The sequence below is a fragment of the Oncorhynchus keta genome, chromosome 27 (assembly GCF_023373465.1).
Source record: "Oncorhynchus keta strain PuntledgeMale-10-30-2019 chromosome 27, Oket_V2, whole genome shotgun sequence".
In the NCBI taxonomy this organism is placed as follows: Eukaryota; Metazoa; Chordata; class Actinopteri; order Salmoniformes; family Salmonidae; genus Oncorhynchus; species Oncorhynchus keta.
The window spans coordinates 34,689,664-34,712,972 of NC_068447.1; the positions used below are offsets into that span (position 1 = coordinate 34,689,664).

Sequence of the window (23,309 nt, forward strand, 5' to 3'; positions counted from 1 at the left end):
TCACAAACGACCTCAGGTTCACACTTAAATGTGATATTTTCTGCAATATTGAGAAGCTTTTGTATGTCACTTTTGTTCAATCTTATTAATTTCTGACTGATTTCTGCATGTCACATGGAAATGCATTAATTTACACAATGTCCATTGCTTACAATTATTATCATTTTTAACTGCCTGATAGGCTGTTAAATAATAATAATACCAGGGTAAAACACAAAATATGTATTACGAATAGGTCTGCATCATGTCTAAAACACGAACGTTTATCACCAGCAATGAGCAGATTGTGACCCATTGTGTGTACAGTTCAGTACAGTGGCAGTAGCTCAGAGGAGAGCGAGCGCTAGAAGCCCCTGTCACGTAAATGCCCGCGGGGCGAAGGCGTGGTGAGCGTGGATGAATGCAAGCGTGCACGAATACTGGAGAAGGCTACGAATAGTGGACAGCGATACAGCTCACCGACTCTCCTCTGCTGAAAACGAAAGAGGCATGCATTGAATGGGGTTCCAATATGTCAGGGGAGACCTATTTTAGAATCAAGAAACCAACCATCTGAAATACAAGGAAACGCCCAAACCGAAGGTAAGATTGTCAGGTTACGATGTGACAATAATCGATTTGCGAGTATTCTTTGAACTGTGCGGGGGGGAAAGTAGACGGGTTCATTCACTCATCTTTGGGAGTGATACATTAACCGGCTTTATCATATCGTTGTTTTAGGCTTGGTTGTGCCATTGTTGTTTTATTATCAATATCGGCATCAGTGTTTTTTCTTTCAACAAAATAATCGTACGGATTCCATCCATCCATGGGCTTTTTCTGCTCTAATTGGGGACTCAGGTTTGTCATTTAACAGAAAATAAACCACCATTAGCCATACATGTTCATTGTTCCTCCCTCATTTTGAAAAACGTGTAACTAATAGCATACAACGTTTTAATTTATCATTATCCTACTGTATCAAAATGGTAAATACCATTCTTTATGTGAATGGAAGAAAACAAAAACGAGTTTATAGATGATCAGATAAGAAACACAATACATTTGCGTTCTGCCTGACACACCTTGGTTGCTATATCCAGTCTAGTCTGCACTGAACAGCAATGTATATAGAGATAGGGAGGGATAGGGACCTGGGTTTGGTCAGCGAGGAAGGATACAGTGCAAAAAGAAGGCATCCTTACAGTAATTGTGCTCGGTAGACCTAAAGTAAATAGGCAATGATTATCTAGATCTATTGATGTAGAAAGGTTGTCTTCAGGATTAGGCCTGTTGTAAGTAGTAAATACAGTAAGCGTTTACAATTCATCTGTTAGCATCAGAAACTCAGGGGCCTCAGTTCAGTTGATTAATTCATAGAAACATCAATTTACTCTGCAAGTATAAAGTCTCTCTGTTTTGCTGATCTGTTTTTGTTCATGCTGAGTACTTAGGCTACATGTAAATAAGATAGTGATGAAGAGTTGTGGATGATTTGCATAATTTATTTTAAATTTAGCAGAAGCTCTTCCAGACTTATAGGAGCAATTCGGGTTAAGTGCCTTGCTCAAGGGCACATTAACATATTTTTCACCTAGTTTGCTCAGGTGTTTGAAGCAGCAACCTTTCGGTTACTGGCCTAACACTTTTAACTGCTAGGCTATCTGCTGGCCTTTTTTGCATTGTATGTTGTTCGTGGCTGCTCTAAAGCAGCTGGCTCACTCCATAATTTCCATGAATAAATGTCACCTGTGTACTAGCAGCCAAAGCAACAGCAGGACACAGTGGGAGGTCCTTGTTGTACAGGTGGCAGTGCCAGTAGCTAGTGGTTGAAGCAGTGCAAATGTAGGAACATAATTTGATCACCCTGTTTGAGGAGAACTTTCCTGCAATGCAGGAAATTTAAAGCTTGGAGGTTTAAAATGGCTTCTTAAGTTTGTCATTTCCACTTAGAAATTTCTGACCTTATTTTCCCTTTACGAAAAATGTTTCAACCCCTACAGATATCTCAATGAATTATAATCCACATAATAATTCAAATGTCCTGTTGCTGCAGGATTATTTCCTGCTGTAGCAAACTTGCTCAAATTAAGATCCTACATATGTAGTTGTAAGAAATAATAATGTTTATGTTACCAGTTGCATAGGTTATGTAGTTTACTCATGAAACACTTGTAAAAAAAAGTACACTCATGTCTCAACTGCATTATTACTATCTTTTTTACACTTCTAGATTTAGCAGTGAACAGAACAAAGAAAGAACAGCAACACTACCACTGAATCTTCCACCGACTGTCACAAGTCGTCACTATTTGTCATGTTCTCAGTGAGATTCAGAAAGAGACACTGGGTCCTGACATAGTTTCAGGCAGCTGGCATGCTAAACAGGAATGGCCAGTTTTTCAGATATGGAAGTGAACAAACTTCACTATCCTGAGATTTATCCCGTTGTGATGGCCCCTGCAGTTGTTGGTCAGGATATCCTGTTGAAAACAGTGTTGTGACTAATGTGATGTTGCACCACTGGAGATTGTTTAAAACCAATATAAAGTAATGACTGACTCATTGAAAATGAAAGCGGGGTCGTTACAGACAAGTGTTGTTTAAGTGGGTAAGTAAATATATAGTCATTTGAAATAGTAAATCATAGCTTTCAAATCAAATCAATCAAATGTTATTTGCCACGTGCTTCGCAAACAACAGGTGTAGACTAACAGTGAAATGCTTTCTTACGGGCCCTTCCCAACGATGCAGAGAGAAATATATAGAAACAAAGATTAACATGAGGAATAAATACACAAGGAGTAACTTGGCTATATACACAGAGTACCAGTACCGAGTCGATGTGCAGGGCTACGAGGTAATTGAGGTAGATATGTACAAATAGGTAGTGGTAAAGTGGGTAGGCAACAGGATAGATAATAAACAGCAGCAGTGTATGTGAAGAGTCAAAAGAGTTTGTGCAAAGACAGTCAATGCAGATAGTCCAGGTAGCTATTTCCAAATCAGTTTGATAAAACAAATCAAGTTTATTTGTCACGTACGACGAATACAACAGGTTATTGTTGTACACTGAAATGCTTACTTACAGGCCCTAACCAACAGTGTGATTTTTAAGTAAAAAATAGGTATTAGCTGAACAATAGATAAGTAAAGACATTAAAACAACAGTAAAAAGACAGTGAAAAATAAGAGTAGCGAGGCTATATACAGGCACCGGTTAGTCGGGCTAATTGAGGTAGTATGTACAGTTGAAGTCTGAAGTTTACATACACTTAGGTTGGAGTCATTAAACTCGTTTTTCAACCACTCCACAAATTTCAAATTTCTTGTTAACAAACTATAGTTTTGGCAAGTCGGTTAGGACATCTACTTTGAGCATGACACAAGTAATCTTTCCAAGAATTGTTTACAGACAGATTATTTCACTTATAATTCACTGTATCACAATTCCAGCGGGTCAGACGTTTATATCCACTAAGTTGACTGTGCCTTTAAACAGCTTGGAAAATTCCAGAAAATTATGTCATGGCTTTAGAAGCTTCTGATAGGCTAACTGACATCATTTGAGTCAATTGGAGGTGTACCTGTGGATGTATTTCAAGGCCTACCTTCAAACTCAGTGCCACTTTGCTTGACATCATGGGAAAATCAAAAGAAATCAGCGAAGACCTCAGAAAATCCATTGTAGACCTCCACAAGTCTGGTTCATCCTTGGGAGCAATTTCCAAACGCCAGAAGGTACCACGTTCACATATACAAACAATAGTACGCAAGTATAAACACCATGGGACCACACAGCAGTCATACCGCTCAGGAAGGAGACGCGTTCTGTCTCCTAGAGATGAACATACTTTGGTGTGTAAAGTGCAAATCAATCCCAGAACAACAGCAACGGACCTTGTGAAGATGCTGGAGGAAACAGGTGCAAAAGTATCTACCTGTATATCCACAGTAAAACGAGTCTTATATCGACATAACCTGAAAGGTCGCTCAGCAAGGAAGAAGCCACTGCTCCAAAACCGCCATAAAAAAGCCAGACTACAGTTTGCAACTGCACATGGGGACATAAATTATACTTTTTGGAGAAATGTCCTCTGGTCTGATGAAACAAAAATAGAACTGTTTGGTCATAATCACCATCATTATGTTTGGAGGAAAAAGGGGGAGGAGAAGACCACCATCCCAACCGTGAAGCACAGGGGTGTCATCATCATGTTGTGAGGTTGCTTTGCTGCAGGAGTGACTGGTGCACTTCACAAAATAGATTGCATCATGAGGGAGGAAAATTATGTGGATATATTAAAGCAACATCTCAAGACATCAGTCAGGAAGTTAAAGCTTGGTCACACATGGGTCTTCCAAATGGGCAATGACCCCAAGCATACTTCCAAAGTTGTGGCAAATGGCTTAAGGACAACAAAGTCAAGGTATTGGAGTGGCCATCACAAAGCTCTAACCTCAATCCAATAGAACATTTGTGGGCAGAACTGAAAAAGTGTGTGCCAGCAAGGAGGCCTACAAACCTGACTCAGTTACACCAGCTCTGTCAGGAGGAATGGGCCAAAATTCACCCAACGTATTGTGGGAAGCTTGTGGAAGGCTACCCGAAAACGTTTGACCCAAGTTAAACAATTTAAAGGCAATGCTACCAAATACTAATTGAGTGTATGTAAACTTCTGACCAACTGGGAATGTGATGAAAGAAATAAAAGCTGAAATAAATAATTCTCTCTACTATTATTCTGACATTTCACATTCTTAAAATTAAGTTGTGATCCTAACTGACCTAAGACTGGGAATTATTACTCTGATTAAATGTCAGGAATTGTAAAAAAGCTGAGTTTAAATGTATTTGGCTAAGGTGTATGTAATCTTCCGACTTCAACTGTACATGTAGGTATGGTTAAAGTGTCTATGCATATATGATAAACAGAGAGTAGCAGTCGAGGGGTTGGTGGATGGTGTGTGGCAGGACAAAATGCAAATAGTCGGGGTAGCCAATGTGCTACGGGTGGCACCCGTTAGTAGAGGTAGTTGAGGTAGTATCCTGGATGGCAGGCAGCTTAGTTTAGTGTTGTACTGAGCCATACGCACTACCCTCTGTAGTGCCATGCGGTCGGAGCCCGAGCAGTTGCCATACCAGGCAGTGATGCAACCAGTCAGGATGCTCTCGATGTTGCAGCTGTAGAACCTTTTGAGGATCTGAGGACCCATGGCAAATCTTTTTAGTTTCCTGAGGGGGAATAGGCTTTGTCGTGCCCTCTTCATTACTGTCTTGGTGTGTTTGGACCGTTCTAGTTTGTTGGTGATGTGGACACAAATGAACTTGAATCTCTCAACCTGCTCCACTACATCCCCGTCAATGAGAATGGGGACGTGCTCGGTCCTCCTTTTCCTGTAGTCCACAATCATCAGGGGGTACAGGAGGGGACTGAGCACGCACTCCTGAGGGATGGTATTAATGTGAGCCATTACCAGCCTTTCAAAGCACTTCATTGCTACGGACGTGAGTGCTATGGGTCTGTAGTCATTTAGGCAGGTTGCCTTAGTGTTCTTGGGCACAGGGACTATGGTGGTCTGCTGGAAACATGTTGGTATTACAGACTCAATCAGGGACATGTTGAAAATGTCAGTGAAGACACCTGCCAGTTGGTCAGCACATCCCCGGAGCACACGTCCTGGTAATCCGTCTGGCCTTGTGAATGTTAACCTGTTTTAAGATCTTACTCCCGTCGGCTACAGAGAGCGAGATCACACAGTCATCCGGAACAGCTGACGCTCTCATGCATGCCTCAGTGTTGCTTGCCTCGAAGCGAGCATAGAAGTGATTTAGCTCATCTGGTAGGCTCGTGTCACTGGGCAGCTCGCAGCTGGCTTCTCTTTGTAGTCTGTAATAGTTTGCAAGCCCTGCAACATACGACGAACGTCAGAGCCAGTGTAGTATGATTAAATCTTAGCCCTGTATTGGCGCTTTGCCTGTTTGATGGTTCGTCGCAGGGCATAGCAGGATTTCTTATAAGCTTCCGGGTTAGAGTCCTGCAATTTGAAAGCGCCAGCTCTACCCTTTAGCTCAGTGCAAATGTTGCCTGTAATCAAATCAAATCAAATTGATTTATATAGCCTTCTTACATCAGCTGACATCTCAAAGTGCTGTACAGAAACCCAGCCTAAAACCCCAAACAGCAAGCGATGCAGGTGTAGATGCACAGTGCAGGTGTAGAAGCACTGTAATCCATGGCTTCTGGTTGGGGTATGTACGTACAGCCACTGTGGGGACGACGTCCTCGATGCACTTATTTATAAAGCCAGTGACTGATGTGGTGCACTCCTCAATGCCATCGGAAGACTCCCGGCCTCTGGGTGAGCGGTTTCCTGTTTGCTTATGTCCTTATACAGCTGACTGAGTGCGGTCTTAGTGTCAGCATCCGTCTGTGGTGGTAAATAAACAGCCATGAAAAGTTTGGATGAAAACTCTCTTGGCAAATAGTCTGGTCTACAGTTTATTATAAGATACTCTACTTCAGGTGAGCAAAATCCAGATACTTCCTTTCGTGCACCAGCTGCTGTTTACAAATATGCACAGACCGCCCCCTGTCTTACGTACAGTGGAGAGAACAAGTATTTGACACATGGCCGATTTTGCAGGTTTTCCTACTTACAAAGTATGTAGAGGTCTGTAATTCTTTATCATAGGTACACTTCAACTGTGAGAGACAAAAATCCAGAAAATCACATTGTATGATTTTTATGTAATTAATTTGCATTTTATTGCATAACATAAGTATTTGATACATCAGAAAAGCAGAACTTAATATTTGGTACAGAAACCTTTGTTTGCAATTACAGAGATCATACGTTTCCTGTAGTTCTTGACCAGGTTTGCACACACAGCAGCAGGGATTTTGGCCCACTCCTCCATACAGACCTTATTCAGATCCTTCAGGTTTCGGGGCTATTGCTGGGCAATACGGACTTTCAGTTCCCTCCAAAGATGTTCTATTGGGTTCAGGTCTGGAGACTAGCTAGGCCACTCCAGGATCTTGAGATGCTTCTTACGGAGCCACTCATTAGTTGCCCTGTCTGTGTGTTTCGGGTCATTGTCATGCTGGAAGACCCAGCCACGACCCATCTTCAATGCTCTTACTGAAGGAAGGAGGTTTTTGGCCAAGATCTCGCGATACATGGCCCCATCCATCCTCCCCTCAATACGGTGCAGTCGTCCTGTCCCCTTTGCAGAAAAGCATCCCCAAAGAATGATGTTTCCACCTCCATGCTTCACGGTTGGGATGGTGTTCTTGGGGTTGTACTCATCCTTCTTCTTCCTCCAAACACGGCGAGTGGAGTTTAGACCAAAAAGCTCTATTTTTTTCTCATCAGACCACATGACCTTCTCCCATTCCTCCTCTGGATCATCCAGATGGTCATTGGCAAACTTCAGACGGGCCTGGACATGCGCTGGCTTGAGCAGGGGGACCTTACGTGCGCGTTAGGATTTTAATCCATGACGGCGTAGTGTGTTACTAATGGTTTTCTTTGAGACTGTGGTCCCAGCTCTCTTCAGGTCATGGTGGATGTGTTGTTGCCTACCCTCACCACCTGGGAGCGGCCTGTCAGGAAGTCCAGGATCCAGTCCCACAGTACATACACCACTTAGGCCAATACTTCAGCTAGATATCTGCCTCTACACACTAAGAAAAGAGGATTCCTCAAGGGTTCTTTGGGACGGGTGATGGTTTCTATATGGAGCCATAATGACTCAAAGAACCCTTTGAGCCCTTCAGTGGTTCTTTGCCATTCACATAAGGGCTTTAAAATATAGGGCCTGTGGCTCATTCTAATATTTTGGGGTGTGGTTGCACACTTCTCCTTTTGTGCAACTGTAAGCAAGAATGTCATTACAGTTTAGCTAATATGTTGTATTGTGCCATTACATGTTAAACGAGTGTATATGATGAAGGCCAGTGACTGTGTCTTGTGAAAGACGTATGGCTTTGTGTCAGTTGTTGTCTGTTGTCTAAACCAGTGGTTCTCTCCTCAGGGATTCCCATCTGTTCCAGAGCTAGCGCACCTGATTCAACTTGTCAATTAAAACAATAATTACATCTAAGGAATTTTAACAATATAATATGGCTAACCAGAATAGAAAACCCTATATGGTTCTTCAAAAATATCTACAAAGAACCTTTGAGATTAACAAAGGTTCTTTATAGAACCTTTTTCTATAAAGGTTCTATAAAGAACCATAAAAAAGGTTTCTATATAGTCCCCAAAAGGGTTGAACCATAGAATAAACCTTTTTTGATGCTATATATAACTTGTTATTAATGGTTCTTTATGGAACCTTAGGAAATTGTTATTTATATCACCATAAATGTTCCATTTAGAACCTTATGAACCTGTTTTTGTATAGAATGTTAAAAAAAGGTTCTGTATAGCACCAAAAAGGGGTCCGCTTTGGTTACAATATAGATTTATATGTAGATTTTTTTTGTATGTACATCTCATTTCTAGTCTAGTGAATCTACCTCAGTACATGAGAGGCGGTTTGTGAGGCTGTTTGATACTGGTGATGAGCAACACTCAGTTGGCAGCTTTCCCTTCAGGAACCATGAAGTCTCCTGAGGATCTACATGAAACACACTGACTGGAGAGAGGATTATTTTTGGAAAGGCTGGTTATCCTGCATTTAGACATACCTTGGAAGACATACTCTAAATCATGTTGTGAAGTCCATAAGTAGGGCAGTATACACTTTCTATGAAACTGTGTGCATAAGACCTTAACCATTATGGCAATTTTAATCCTCAAACATCCATTTGTATTACATTTACATTTACATTTAAGTCATTTAAACGCTCTTATCCATTTGCAAACACCTATGACAACCAGTGGAACAGCCACTTGCATCTAAATCTTGTTTGAGAAGGATTACTACCCTTACTTACCCTATCCTAGGTATTCCTTGAAGAGGTGGGGTTTCAGGTGTCTCCGTATCATACACCTGTTTAACTCCATAACTCTAAATGCTTCAAATTCATGTCTCTTGCTAATACCTGTATTAACAACTGATGACAGTAAATGCTCATTTACGAACACTACTACTACTACTACTACTACCACTACTACTACTAATATCACTTATACTACTACTACCCCTACTACCACTACTACTACTACTACTACCACTACTACTACTACCACTACTACTACTACTACTACTACTACTACCACTACCACTACGACTATGACTACGACTACGACTACTACTATCACTACCACTACTACTACTAACGCTACTACTACCACCACTACTATTACTACTACTGCTGCTGCTACTACTACTACCACTACTACTACTACCACTACTACTACTACTACCACTACCACTACTACTACTACTACTACTACTACTACTACTACTACTACTACTACTACTACTACTAACGCTACTACTACCACCACTACTATTACTACTACTGCTGCTGCTACTACTACTACCACTACTACTACTACCACTACTACTACTACTACCACTACCACCACTACTACTACTACTACTACTACTACTACTACTACTACTACTACTACTACTACTACCAATACTACTACTACTACTACTACCACTACTACTACTACTACCACTACTATTACTACTACTACTACTACTACTGCTGCTACTACTACTACTACCACTACTACTACTACTACTACTACTACTACTACTACTACTACTACTACTACTACTACTACTACCACCACTACTACTACTACTACTACCACTACTACCACTACTACTACTACCACTACTACTACTCCTGTACTAATACTGCTACTACAGCTGTCATGGTTAGACAGTGTAGACAGCTTGGTTAGTGTTCAGGGCTTAGTGCTCGTTGATGGCAATAATATCAAATGACATAAATCAAACTTCTTAGATGAAGTCTGTCATCGCTTAATTATTTTATTGCAGCAGATATTGCGAAAGCATCATTCATATTTCAAGCAGTTTATGCAGCATACTCTCCTGTGTTTCATTGTGTCCAATATTATAATTCTCTCCAACATCAGTAAACGCTTCGAACAGTCTTATAAAGACTGGTAGATGACAGCCAACGGCCATTATATTTGACCAATTACCAATTAGGCCAAGGGAGAAATCAAATATGGGAGACCTCCCAGCACCACTCCCTTCAGTTCACTGCCTCAGGATCACAGCCTAGGTGAACAGGTGTCCCAGCCTCCCCTCAAATAATTCTGCTCCATGTAGTCTTACGTAGATGTTTGCTTTGGGGCTCAACTACAGTGTCATGACCAGTCACCAGCAGAAGCCAAAGGTGCATTCACATATCAGTAACAAGTTACTGAGGGGAATTCACTAGCCGTACAACCATCCAGTCGTTTTGTGTCAAAACACCAGAGAGTGTTTGTGCGATTGTGCTCTGACTGAAAAGAGTGTTGTTGCTGAATGGAAATCTACTACAGTACACGTGATTAGATTAGGTCCTTTTTCAATAACCCTGGCTTGATAGCATGGGAGCAGGGTATCCTGTTTAGTAGGCTGTTTACTGGCACTTGAACTCACAGGAAGACATTGTTTTGACTGCGTAGAGTGTTTGGTTTTCTTTAAGAGTGGGAACCCTATAACCCTGATATTAACTAGTTCAGATCCTAATGAGTTTTTACTGGTTGTCAAATCCACCCATGACACATTGAGGCTAATTACCACAAAAATATAGACTAAGTCTTATGCATTGCTTTGCAGCACGACACCAGGAAATGTGAACCTGATCATAGAAATGTGCAAAATTTATCGCAAGCATTTAGCCCTGTGCTACATGTCTTAACCATGTTCAGAGGACAGTAACAGTAACAGTCTAAGGAGCAGACATGAGCTGGTGTGTGAGACAAGGTTTCATCAATAATGCACAGAAACAGGAAACTGAGATAAGATAGGGTGCAACCAGGACATGACATCCAACCAGCATCACATATCTTTAACAAAACCAGACGTTTCATGCAGAGGGAAAAAATTGTTCAGCGTCTGTATGAATCCTTCTGTAGCAAATCATGAAAACGCATGGTTCTCTTTCTATTTTTAAGACAGTATAATCTATTGATCATGCACTCAGTCTGGTGTTTCTTTGGTAGACTAGCCAGATACTCTAGGTTGTGTGAATTACAATGTGTAATCAACACAAATATCTCCGGAATGACTTGGAGCTTTTCAAGTGAAAGAAGCAGCTAATTAAAACATTATTTAAAATACAAGTACTGTACATGTGTAATTATCGTCCGCTTACCAATTAAAGTGTTCCTCAGTAATGAGGTCACGCACTGCCCAATACGTTGTGCACCAATATGCCGGAATATTTAGTCTGCCATTAAACACGTTCATTGTTCTCACATAGTGGATAATCATGTACAGTTTTAAACTGTCATGTGAAAGTGACATTGTTGATAAAGTTACGTGAAACAAGTCATTTACGTTGACATGATTCAAACCAAGCATTATAGAGGGTTCTGTTTAGGTCCCCTCAATACAGTTGATATTAGAGCAGTCAAGGGCAAGCTCCAATCCATAACATTAAACCATTTCACTGTAACAAGCTATCTATACCAACCAGGCCTCTAGGCCCCAGTACTTACAGTCCCTTGCCCATGGCCTGTGGCCCACTTTTCAGACAGCAGAGACAAAAAAAGCCTTGACATTTCTTTCACCATGTCCCGCTACATCTCTGCCATGTGGGATTAAATGCATGTCTCGGCCCTGAAGGCAAGGGGTGTTTTATTGAAAGCTGTTGAATAGACTGTGTTTGGTTGACTGAGCAGTGACAGTGGTCTTGGATAAACATTAATACTGTAGGCCTACTGGAAAATTGGAATCAATATTCCAGTGAATCGATACCAATATACTGTATATTATCATTATCATGTATTAGTATAGATATACGTTTGCATAGATCTACTTCCAAATATTATTATTTTTATTTGTCTCTCTCTCACTGAAGCTTGGTGTGAGGTTGACAGTAAAACAAGGTATTTAAAACCCCCTAGAGTCTATATCTAAGTAACATAATAAAATGATCCCATCAAAATCTGTCTGTTTAAAATAGAGATATCTGTTTTTTTGTTGTTGCATGGAATGCGTCTCAATCCACCACATTCTCTATGTCTCCCTTCCGCATCTGTGGTGGAAAGTGGCAGAGCTACAGCACTGTTTGTCAGACCAGGAGACATCCCGAAAATCCCCACGGGACTCGTCTGAATTCGGTAACGCTGATGTGCCAACTTTTGTCTGTAGCGTCCGAACCGTTTGGGCTACAGTCTCCCCACTGTAGAAAGAGACGTTTTGAATGTATTATTAAACGCTATAGGCCAAATTAAATATTTTGTTTATATTTTTTGGGGATACCTAAAGGGGTCATAATATTCCAAATCAAATAGCTAAATGATCCATGGTATGACCTTCTTAAAACAATTCCATATGTCAGCTTAGAACCCCCTCCCCCTCTCCCCCTCCCCCTCCCCCCAACAGCTTAGACTTTTAAGAATTAAAGAAAATACATCAGAAGTGACATAGAATTTAGCTCCAGCCCTACTGAGTTTGTTCTTCTGGAAAAGAGCTTTGTCCAGATGAAAGCTGTGTCCAGATGGATAGAAATAGATAGGCTTTAAAGCTGCCCACTGTGCCCAGATGTTAAAAGGGGGCACACCAATCTGATGGTTCATTCAATTAAATTGGCTGATACTGTAAATACACATTGGAAACAAATCCTCACATGTGCACGTACATGAGGGCCTAAAGTAAGAAACATTTCTTGACATTTTCTGCCCCACATAGAATTCTGTACTGTAGTGACAAATCACCATGCTCCCCCTAGTGGTCAACATGTAAATGCAACTGTGATTATTGGCAGCAGGTTTTGAGGAGAATCAACTATGATAGTATTGTCATCACAAAGACACTAGACATCCTGCTGCTATTATACTGGCAGAACAATGTCAATGCAAAGTGCCAAATAATGTAGGTCTTTGTTCGCTGTGCGTTACATTCAGTCATGCTAAATGAATTAAATCCATTGACTGTGCATATTTCACATTGAATCATACAAATGTTAATTTATCACATTGTCAGTATTGCATGGCCTTTAAGTCAGGGCCCTTAATTGAATGAGTGTAATTAACATAATCAACAACGGGTGATACTGTGGAATTGAGTGTTCCACTTCCGTTTCAGTGAGATAACCAATCAATTTAGCCATTACTGTATGGCAGACTGGGAAGTCGGTCCTGTGTGTGTGTGTGTGTGTGTGTGTGTGTGTGTGTGTGTGTGCGTGCGTGCGTGCGTGCGTGCGTGCGTGCGTGCGTGTGTGTGTACGTGTACGGTGTGTGTGTACGTGTACGCATCTGGGCCTAAATGAGCCTAAATATGGCAGGTGAAGCAGACATTGATCTCTGTCTGTCCTGTCTATCTAGATGGAGCCAAACTGACTAGACTTGTCTGAGACAGCCCTTAAGGGAGAATGCTTAAAGAGGTAGTAGTGCAGTTACTGTCTGGTATCTAACACCATCCATCATCTGTGTTTCCTCATGCCCTGTGTTGTCCCTAGAGCATAAATAATTTGGCCACAATATAAGTCACCTGCACCAGGTCTCCTGGCTGACCCATGTTCCCTCAGGCTTAGCAGAAGCAGCGTTCTGAAAGCACAGTCTGGCATCTGAGCCAGACATGCCCTAGCTCAGTGGGTTGGCAGCACATAGCACTGATGTTGTTACGCAAACAAACCCAGCCAGACTTGGGTTTGGTACCAGACGTGGCAGGGCAGGGACAGCCCAGGCCCAGGGGAGGGTTAGCTAGCGTGCACACCGTGCAGTATGGACAAGCTGGTGGTCAGAGGCGCTCGCTTCGTGTTGGATGTCAGTGTGTGGAAATTGAGGAAGAAGGGCTTCATGCTGAGGATGATGAGCTCTGGACTGGGGGGTGTTCAGAAATGTGTGATAGTCGTTTTATTACCACAAAGACAGAAGTCCCAGGGGAACTCCACAAGGCACAGCAGCACTCTATAGATCAGTAGGGGGACTTCATCTGGTCAACCCCATTCTGTCACATACAATAGAGGGCAGTTAGAGGGGCTGGTTGAGGTGTGTGTCTTTGTCTGCTGTAGTCTTGCCTATTATGTGATATTGTGATGGATGTGTAAGTCATTGTAGGTTGTATGGGTGTAGCGGAAACCTATATCTTAGCAGTACTGTATGAGAAACCTATATCTTAGCAGTACTGTATGAGAACCCTATATCTTAGCAGTACTGTATGAGAAACCTATATCTTAGCAGTGCTGTATGAGAAATCTATATCTTAGCAGTACTGTATGAGAAACCTATATCTTAGCAGTACTGTATGAGAAACCTATATCTTAGCAGTACTGTATGAGAAACCCATATCTTAGCAGTACTGTATGAGACATCTATATCTTAGCAGTACTGTATGAGAAACCTATATCTTAGCAGTACTGTATGAGAAACCTATATCTTAGCAGTACTGTATGAGAAACCTATATCTTAGCAGTGCTGTATGAGGAAACCTATATCTTAGCAGTGCTGTATGAGAAACCTATATCTTAGCAGTGCTCTATGAGAAACCTATATCTTAGCAGTGCTGTATGAGAAACCTATATCTTAGCAGTACTGTATGAGAAACCTATATCTTAGCAGTACTGTATGAGAAACCTATATCTTAGCAGTACTGTATGAGAAACCTATATCTTAGCAGTACTGTATGAGAAACCTATATCTTAGCAGTACTGTATGAGAAACCTATATCTTAGCAGTACTGTATGAGAAACCTATATCTTAGCAGTACTGTATGAGAAACCTATATCTTAGCAGTACTGTATGAGAAACCTATATCTTAGCAGTACTGTATGAGAAACCTATATCTTAGCAGTACTGTATGAGAAACTATATCTATATCTTAGAAACCTATATCTTAGCAGTGCTGTATGAGAAACCTATATCTTAGCAGTACTGTATGAGAAACCTATATCTTAGCAGTACTGTATGAGAAACCTATATCTTAGCAGTACTGTATGAGAAATCTATATCTTAGCAGTACTGTATGTGAAACCTATATCTTAGCAGTGCTGTATGAGAAACCTATATCTTAGCAGTACTGTATGAGAAACCTATATCTTAGCAGTACTGTATGAGAAACCTATATCTTAGCAGTACTGTATGAGAAATCTATATCTTAGCAGTACTGTATGTGAAACCTATATCTTAGCAGTACTGTATGAGAAACCTATATCTTAGCAGTACTGTATGTGAAACCTATATCTTAGCAGTACTGTATGAGAAATCTATATCTTAGCAGTACTGTATGAGAAACCTATATCTTAGCAGTGCTGTATGAGAAACCTATATCTTAGCAGTGCTGTATGAGAAACCTATATCTTAGCAGTACTGTATGAGAAATCTATATCTTAGCAGTGCTGTATGAGAAACCTATATCTTAGCAGTACTGTATGAGAAACCTATATCTTAGCATTACTGTATGCTATAATTTGGGAGGTATCAGGTGTGATGTTGATAGTTTTGGGAGTACTGTATGTGTATGTATTGTATGTTTTTAAATGCTACAAAAGGCTAGATACTGTGTACAGAATTACTTTAAATCCTTATTGGTTTACCATAGTGCTAAATCCATTAGACAATGGAGTCATTGTAATGAACAACATCAATGATTATTTCCTTAACAGGATTAAGCTCTCTGGACTGTGAATTGCTCAATATGGGACTTTTTTAATAAAAAATACTTGCTTTCTAACCATTTCTAAAACAAAACCGCTCTTTGAAGGCTGATGTTTGATCTTTGCCAATTTGCATTGACAGAGACAAGATTTCTACACAGCTGAAATGTCCTACTAATGTCATGATTTGCATTATCTAAACAGGGTTGATGTTGATTGACCGTGATCAATTCCAATACACCATTTACTACATATACTACAAGCACTGAACTTAATTTGAACCTAACTTCCTGTCCCCCATTGTAGATGACGGAGGGGAGACTCTGCCAGGTGCATCTCCTTGACGACAGGAAACTCGAGCTGCTGGTTCAGGTACAGTATACTGCCTTCATTTTTTTCCTTGAGATTATTGTAACATTTAATTTAAGTTCCTATGAATTTCAAATAGTTTTGACAAAAAAATTATAATGCACTCAAATAGATAGGCCTCATGCCCTCTTCAAAATATCTCCTATTCCACAGCCCAAGCTGTTGTCCCGTGAACTGCTAGACCTGGTGTCTTCCCATTTTAACCTCAAAGAGAAGGAATACTTCGGACTAACGTTTGCTGACGACAGGTAAGTCACATTGCTTACTTTGTGTAAGTATGTAAGTATATGGGTGTTAGAGTATATAGGGTGTGTGTTTGTGTGTGTGTTTGTGTGTGTGTGTGTGTGTGTGTGTGTGTGTGTGTGTGTGTGTGTGTGTGTGTGTGTGTGTGTGTGTGTGTGTGTGTGTGTGTGTGTGTGTGTGTGTGTGTGTGTGTGTGTGTGTGTGTGTACTGTATGTATGCTTGTATGCATGTCTTCACAGTGCTGTTTGTTTATCTAACACTTTTCTTCATTGACTTGCAGTGGTCAGTGTAAATACTTGCAGTTGGACCGGAGAGTTCTGGAACATGACTTCTCTAAGAAGGCTACTGGGCCTATCGCCCTCAACTTCTTGGTCAGGTAGCAATGACACCATCGCCATATCTGTAGCACATACCTTCCAGTAGGGAGCACTCCTGTATTGGTTTGAGATGATGATGAATGGGGTTTTATTACATTAGGGAATGTCTTGTAGTGGGTGCTGAGATTAAGGATTGTCTTACTGATTATGCATGCAATATGTATTTTATCATTGAATTCAACTAATTGTTTTTCAAACCTCTATTTGTGTTTTTCCCCGAAGGTTTTACATCGAGAGTATAACACTGCTGAAAGACAACACGACGGTGGAATTATTCTTCCTGAATGCAAAAGCTGCCGTCTACAATGTAAGCTACTTGTTATTTTATTCGGCTTTGTGTTGATCTAACCGGTGAATCACACTGATAACCTTCGGTTTCTCGAGGGTCAGGTTGCTCTGATTCACCGTCTCATTCTCCCTCTTTATATACCACCGAACCTCAAAAAGTCTGACTGTGGCTGTGAAGCACTGTTTTGTCACAGCTATGTTGGAATGAGATGAGACAGTCAGTAAGGGTAGACTGCTGATCGGTTCAGTCCAAGAGAATTCTATTTCGATGATTATGAGTTAGTCATCGGGACAGAGCTCAGATACAGACACCTGCAAAGCGTCTCAAGAGCCCATATGTACACGTACGCATGTATGATTAAGATTTAATTCTTACAGGGGGATATAGAGGTGGAAAGTGAGAATGTCTTCAAATTAGCAGCAAACGCCTTGCAGGTTAGTTCCTTATTTGCTTGGGGCCTTGTACTTTACATTAATTGGCCACTCTAAAGCATACATCTTCTGACATGTTATTTTTTACATCTATTCAGGAAGCAAAGGGGGATTTCTCAAGGTAAGGACATACACTGAGTCTACAAAACATTAAGGACATCTGCTCTTTCCATGACATAGATTGACCAGGTGAATCCAGGTGAAAGCTGTGATCCCTTATTGATGTCACTTGTTAAATTCACTTCAATCAGTGTAGATGAATGGGAGGAGACAGTTTTAAAGAAGGATTTTTAAGCCTTGACACAATTGAGACATGAATTGTGCATGTGTGCCATTCAGAGGGTGAATGGGCAAGACAAAATATTTAAGCACCTTTGAACAGGGTCTAGGAGTAGGTGCCAGGCTCACCGGTTAGTGTCAAGAACTACAACGCTGCAGGGATTTTCACAGTTTTTCCACAGTTGTGTATCAAGAATGCTACAGCACCCATAGGACATCCAGCATACTTGACACAACTTTGGGAAGCATTGGAGTCAACATCCCTGTGGAACACTTGAGGCTGTTCTGAGCAAACGTGTTCTTAAGGTGTTCTTAAGGTTTTGTACACTCTAATGAGTATCTAACACAGCAGGTATCTAAGGAGCAAGACAACATCACACATTTAACAAAGACCTTCAATAATGGAACTGTTTCTCCAGACTTACAGTCAAATCAATGACAGCGTAGTTTGTTATAAGAGGGAAGGCAGTGATGTTGTGTCTTGTGAGGCTGTTAAAACCTCACAGAGGCCTTCTAATGAGTCTCATACCACTGACAGCTCGGCCAAGGCTGAGGTCTGCAAGGCTGGATTCCAACAGCATAGCTCTACCACCTTTAATAAAGCTTCTATTGCAACAGCAGCACCTTCTTTACTGTCAGGGACCATCCAGGTGGAACCAGAGAAAGGGAATTATGGAACACTGTGGACCTTTGTCTGCATTTCCACCTGTTTCCTTCCAGAGAAAGGGCCTTAAGTTAGGTCATTATCAGGAACTTCCCAGGTGGCCATGCACCTGGAGCATGTCTGCCAATTAGGTTTCTGCACCTGTGGGTCAGACAGTCTGACTCCAACTGAATGGGGGTGATATCCATTAGAAGCTCATTCCAGGTTGTTTGGACTTTAGAAGGCCTCAATGCATGGTCATGGTTTCTCTACATAGTTTTCTGCATAGTCATTCGCTAACTGTTATGTACAGCATTAGTTACGGAATTTCACCATCCATATCTTCATAACCATTCTGTTTAAACATTATTCTCAGTGATGAAACCACCAGAACGGAACTGAAGAAGCTTCCAACTCTTCCCAACAAGGTGCTAAAGGAGCACCCATCACTTACATACTGGTAAGCTAACCTTGGTAACGGTTTAGTTTAGAAAGACTGCTCAATATCAAGTGGTTCAACAGCAATGTTATTGCAGACAATGATTTGTGATGCACGATGCATTCCTGAGAGGGAGGAGTGATGCAGCCCATAATTTAGGAGTTGAAGGTGTCATCATCATGCTTTTTACAGTGAGGATCGAGTGATAGAGCATTACAAACAGCTGAAAGGAGTCTCCAGAGGACAGGCCATAGTGAAGTGAGTATTGTAAAAACAATGATCCCTCATTCCCTCTCATACACGCCTGTTCACCACAAGTCATCAGATAAAAGACATCAGGCCCTGGCTTCATACATCTTGCTCTCACCCCTCACCCTCTCTCTCTTTCCATCTCTCTCTCTCTCTCTCTCTCTCTCGCTGTCTTGCATGCTCTTTCACACTCTCTCATTGCTCTCTCTCTCCCTTATTCTCTCACTCACACATACACACTCTATCTCCTTTCTCACAACCAAGGTCTGATAGAAATCAATAACCCACTCCAGTTACTGTCTGGCCAGTGAATCATTGTGATTCACTGTAGGCATCATTAACAGATCAGGCTCTCATTGTCCTGTGTAAAGTACCATCTATAATGTTTATATGGTGAACCACCTTTTGAAAATGAAAGAGGGAATTTGGGATGCTACCGTAATAGAACCTTATTTCAATTCAGGTATTTGACCCTAGTGGAATCCCTACCCACCTATGGTGTCCATTATTATGAAGTAAAGGTAAGAATACAGTATATTGCATTATGCACACAACAACAGCTATTGCACTTATAAAATCAGATTTCTCTAAGGGAATGGACGTATGCAGTTCAGTCATGGTGCTATGCTTTTGCCTCACAGGACAAGCAAGGCATCCCATGGTGGCTTGGGATCAGCTACAAAGGAATTGGCCAGTATGATTTGCAGGACAAATTGAAACCACGGAAGGTACGGTCATTTGTTTGTTCCCATTTGTGTTCTCCTCTATTTACAGTACAGGATTCGTTTTTGCATGAGCTATTTTATTGGCCGTGTACAGCAGTCATTGTGCAGTACAGCCTTTATACAGGCGCATAGGAGATTCATTCTGCAGATAAGATGTCTGCCCGCTACTGTCGAATTATGTCTTGACAGCGCTAGGAGCTTCATCAGTCTATTTGAGGAATGATGAAATGACAGGGCAGGGATAAAGAGTCCTCTGGCACGTAGCACTAGACCTCTCGCACACATTCATCACCTATTCCACTGATCAGGGTTGGGCCCTCGTTACAGCTGGAGCAGACAAGGCCAGGCTTGAAAATCCAAGTGACAGTCAGTTCATAACCAGACTGTTTGATCGATCCCTTCAGGTAAACATGACTTTGGAGGCCTGTATTTATTATAATTCTGTCTGACAACCTACCACTCATAACCAAATCAATGTCAGGACAGAGGTATGCCTGCACTACTTTGTCCTGGCCAGTTAACATATGTACTTATTTATCATTCTGAGAATCCTGCATGTCAAGTGTGTAACCCGTTCTTCTGGTTCAGTGGATGTTTTCTAGCTTGGTGTTCTTCTGTTAAGAAGAGGAGGAACACCCAGCTTTGTGATCCGGTCTCTACAGTATCACATTATTAAGTTTATGGTCTATGGAATGATGAGTCTGAACATGAAGAGAGAAGGAGAGCTGGTTGGGGCAGACGTTTAGTGTTGAGAGGAGGGAGGATGGCGTTTCTGTGATGTCAAAGGCAGGGAGGCAGGGTCTGGGTGTTACCATTCGGAGTGATGAGAATACCTGAGGAGACTTGTTGGAAGCAGAGAGAAAGGGAAAGGGAAGGAAGGAGTTGTTTGTGTTGTTTAAGCTCGACAGAGAGGAATACAGACAGCAAGGATTTAATTACTGGACCTCTACTGGTAAGAGTCTGAGATGAAGGTTCAGTTTTCCATATTGGATGCTGACCATTTAATTTGTTCAACGAAAAACAGCTACAGTGGTGTGAAATGATTGACACCCTTGATAAAGATGAGCAATAATGATGAAATAATTCAAATCCTGAGCTATATTCTGTGCTTAACATTGGGAAATTATATTACTTTATACTAATACAATTGCTCAGAGAAAGAGATTTAACAAGCAATAAAAAAAAGGTCAAAATAATTGACACTCCTAAAGATTCTAATAAATAAAGTATGCAAAAGTTTAGTATTTGGTCCCATTTTCCTTGCACTCAATGACTAAATCAAGCTTGTGACTCTACAAACTTGTTGGATGCATTTGCAGTTCGCTTTTGGTTGCTAGGTTAGCATGTTTTTGGGGTATGATCTTTGACCCTCTGTAACTTTCTCACTCATCCTTTATTCACGATTCATTCAGGATTATTCGTAATCATGGTAGCCTCCACATTAATGTAGAAGTGTTTAGAAATGTGTTGTGATTCACCATTGACATAATCATGGTAATTAATCATGGTAATGATTTAATCATGTACCTTAAATGAGTACATATGAAGGTGTCATATGCAGGCTTTTTTTAAATAACATTTTTTATTTTATTTAACCTTTATTTAACTAGGCAAGTCAGTTAAGAACAAATTCTTAATTACAATTGCTTTGCCAGTCATAGTTGAAGTGAAAGGTTTCACCAATCATTAATCAGTTGTTTCTGTGTCTCTCTGTGTTTACCTCCATAGCTGTACCAGTGGAAGCAACTGGAGAACTTGTATTTTCGGGAGAAGAAATTTGCTGTTGAGGTGAATGACCCTCACAGGTGAGGGCAAGTCAAACTATAGATATTTATCACAACTACATGTATTTGAATTCCCTTTAGACAACCGAAGAAGCTCTTCTTCCTGAGAATAATCATGGTGTATGTGTTATCTCTAAACAGGCGGGCAGTGACGAAGCGTACATTTGGCCAGACTGGCTTAGTCATCCACACATGGTACGCCAGCCACTCATTGATCAAAACCATCTGGGTCATGGCCATCAGTCAGCATCAGTTTTACTTGGACAGAAAGCAAAGCAAGGTAAGGTGTAAGGTACCATGTAATATGATCCATTTTGAGTCCTGACTCAATCACTGTGTCTGTGTTCTGTACCTTTATGCATCCCTATACCAACCAAATTGATCAATTTCTTCATGTAGGATTAAATGCTTGTATTTACATGTAGACAGTGTAGGTCTGTAGTATGTATTGACTATATCAATCCCTAATCCTCGATCACCTCAATCTCTCCATCCCAACAGGGTAAAATAAGTGCAGCGAAAAGTTTGGGTGATATTGCCATGGATTTAACAGAACATGGAGGAGGAACCAAGATAACCAGACTGGGAGATAACCTAAAGCACAACCTTATTATGGCTAGCACTGGCAGCCTGGCGTCAACAGGTATTCTGGTAGCTCAAAGTCACCTCTTTAGCTAAATGTTTCTCTTTTGAAATTTATTTTGATTTATTTCATTTTTATTTAACCAGGTAGGCAAGTTGAGAACAAGTTCTCATTTACAATTGCGACCTGGCCAAGATAGAGCAAAGCAGTTCGACAGATACAACGACACAGAGTTACACATGGAGTAAAACAAACATACAGTCAATAATACAGTATAAACACGTCTATATACAATGTGAGCAAATAAGGTGAGAAGGGAGGTAAAGGCAAAAAAGGCCATGGTGGCAAAGTAAATACAATATAGCAAGTAAAACACTGGAATGGTAGTTTTGCAATGGAAGAATGTGCAAAGTAGAAATAAAACTAATGGGGTGCAAAGGAGCAAAATAAATACATAAATTAAATACAGTTGGGAAAGAGGTAGTTGTTTGGGCTAAATTATAGGTGGGCTATGTACAGGTGCAGTAATCTGTAAGATGCTCTGACAGTTGGTGCTTAAAGCTAGTGAGGGAGATAAGTGTTTCCAGTTTCAGAGATTTTTTGTAGTTCGTTCCAGTCATTGGCAGCAGAGAACTGGAAGGAGAGGCGGCCAAAGAAATAATTGGTTTTGGGGGTGACTAGAGAGATAAAATACCTGTATATGGAAAGGGATAGGACAAATTTACCGGTATTTGCATGCACTTTGTGTTAGAAAATGTGCAACCAAAACAAGCAAATAGACCTAGGGTACATTTACAGTGTAAACAACGTCACCACTACAGGGTCTGCAGATTCAGCAGTGGACGAGGAGCAGAAAAAGGAGAAGATCTCTGAGCTAAAGAAGAAGGAACAAGAGATCCAAGATGTCTTGACCCAGAAAACAAAGGAGCTGAAGAAAATCTGCTTGAGAGAGGCGGTGAGCTAACTCTCATCGTTACTCTCTGCTTGTAGACAATTGCTTACATTGATTTTGCTCGTTACGAGCACCTGGAGGTGCTGAGCTGATACAGTTAAGGAATTCCTTTTGCTTTGCAGCCAGGCTCATTCAGTAGAACACCAGTGAAACTACTTTATAAATTGCCTTAGTTTGGTCAGTTGAGACTATTGGAGTAAAACGCTCCGTAACTGTA

General features: G+C 40.9%; 1 protein-coding gene across 2 annotated transcripts in view; it reads left to right on the plus strand.

Annotated features, from left to right (window-relative positions):
- The first annotated feature begins 399 nt into the window (after positions 1-399).
- Positions 400-23,309, plus strand: part of LOC118359854 (FERM domain-containing protein 4B-like) — a 29,393-nt gene continuing 6,483 nt past the window's right edge. The window contains exons 1-15 of one of the 2 annotated variants that reach the window (XM_035738702.2): positions 400-582; positions 16,035-16,100; positions 16,251-16,345; positions 16,622-16,717; positions 16,941-17,025; positions 17,385-17,441; positions 17,537-17,559; positions 18,737-18,820; positions 18,992-19,057; positions 19,512-19,569; positions 19,690-19,776; positions 21,502-21,578; positions 21,699-21,837; positions 22,059-22,200; positions 22,962-23,095. In XM_035738702.2, the coding sequence (XP_035594595.1) occupies positions 16,035-16,100; positions 16,251-16,345; positions 16,622-16,717; positions 16,941-17,025; positions 17,385-17,441; positions 17,537-17,559; positions 18,737-18,820; positions 18,992-19,057; positions 19,512-19,569; positions 19,690-19,776; positions 21,502-21,578; positions 21,699-21,837; positions 22,059-22,200; positions 22,962-23,095 (1,209 nt within the window). In that variant the 5' untranslated portion in view covers positions 400-582. The remainder of the gene's footprint in view (positions 583-16,034; positions 16,101-16,250; positions 16,346-16,621; positions 16,718-16,940; positions 17,026-17,384; positions 17,442-17,536; positions 17,560-18,736; positions 18,821-18,991; positions 19,058-19,511; positions 19,570-19,689; positions 19,777-21,501; positions 21,579-21,698; positions 21,838-22,058; positions 22,201-22,961; positions 23,096-23,309) is intronic. The other variant, XM_035738703.2, reaches the window with a different exon arrangement.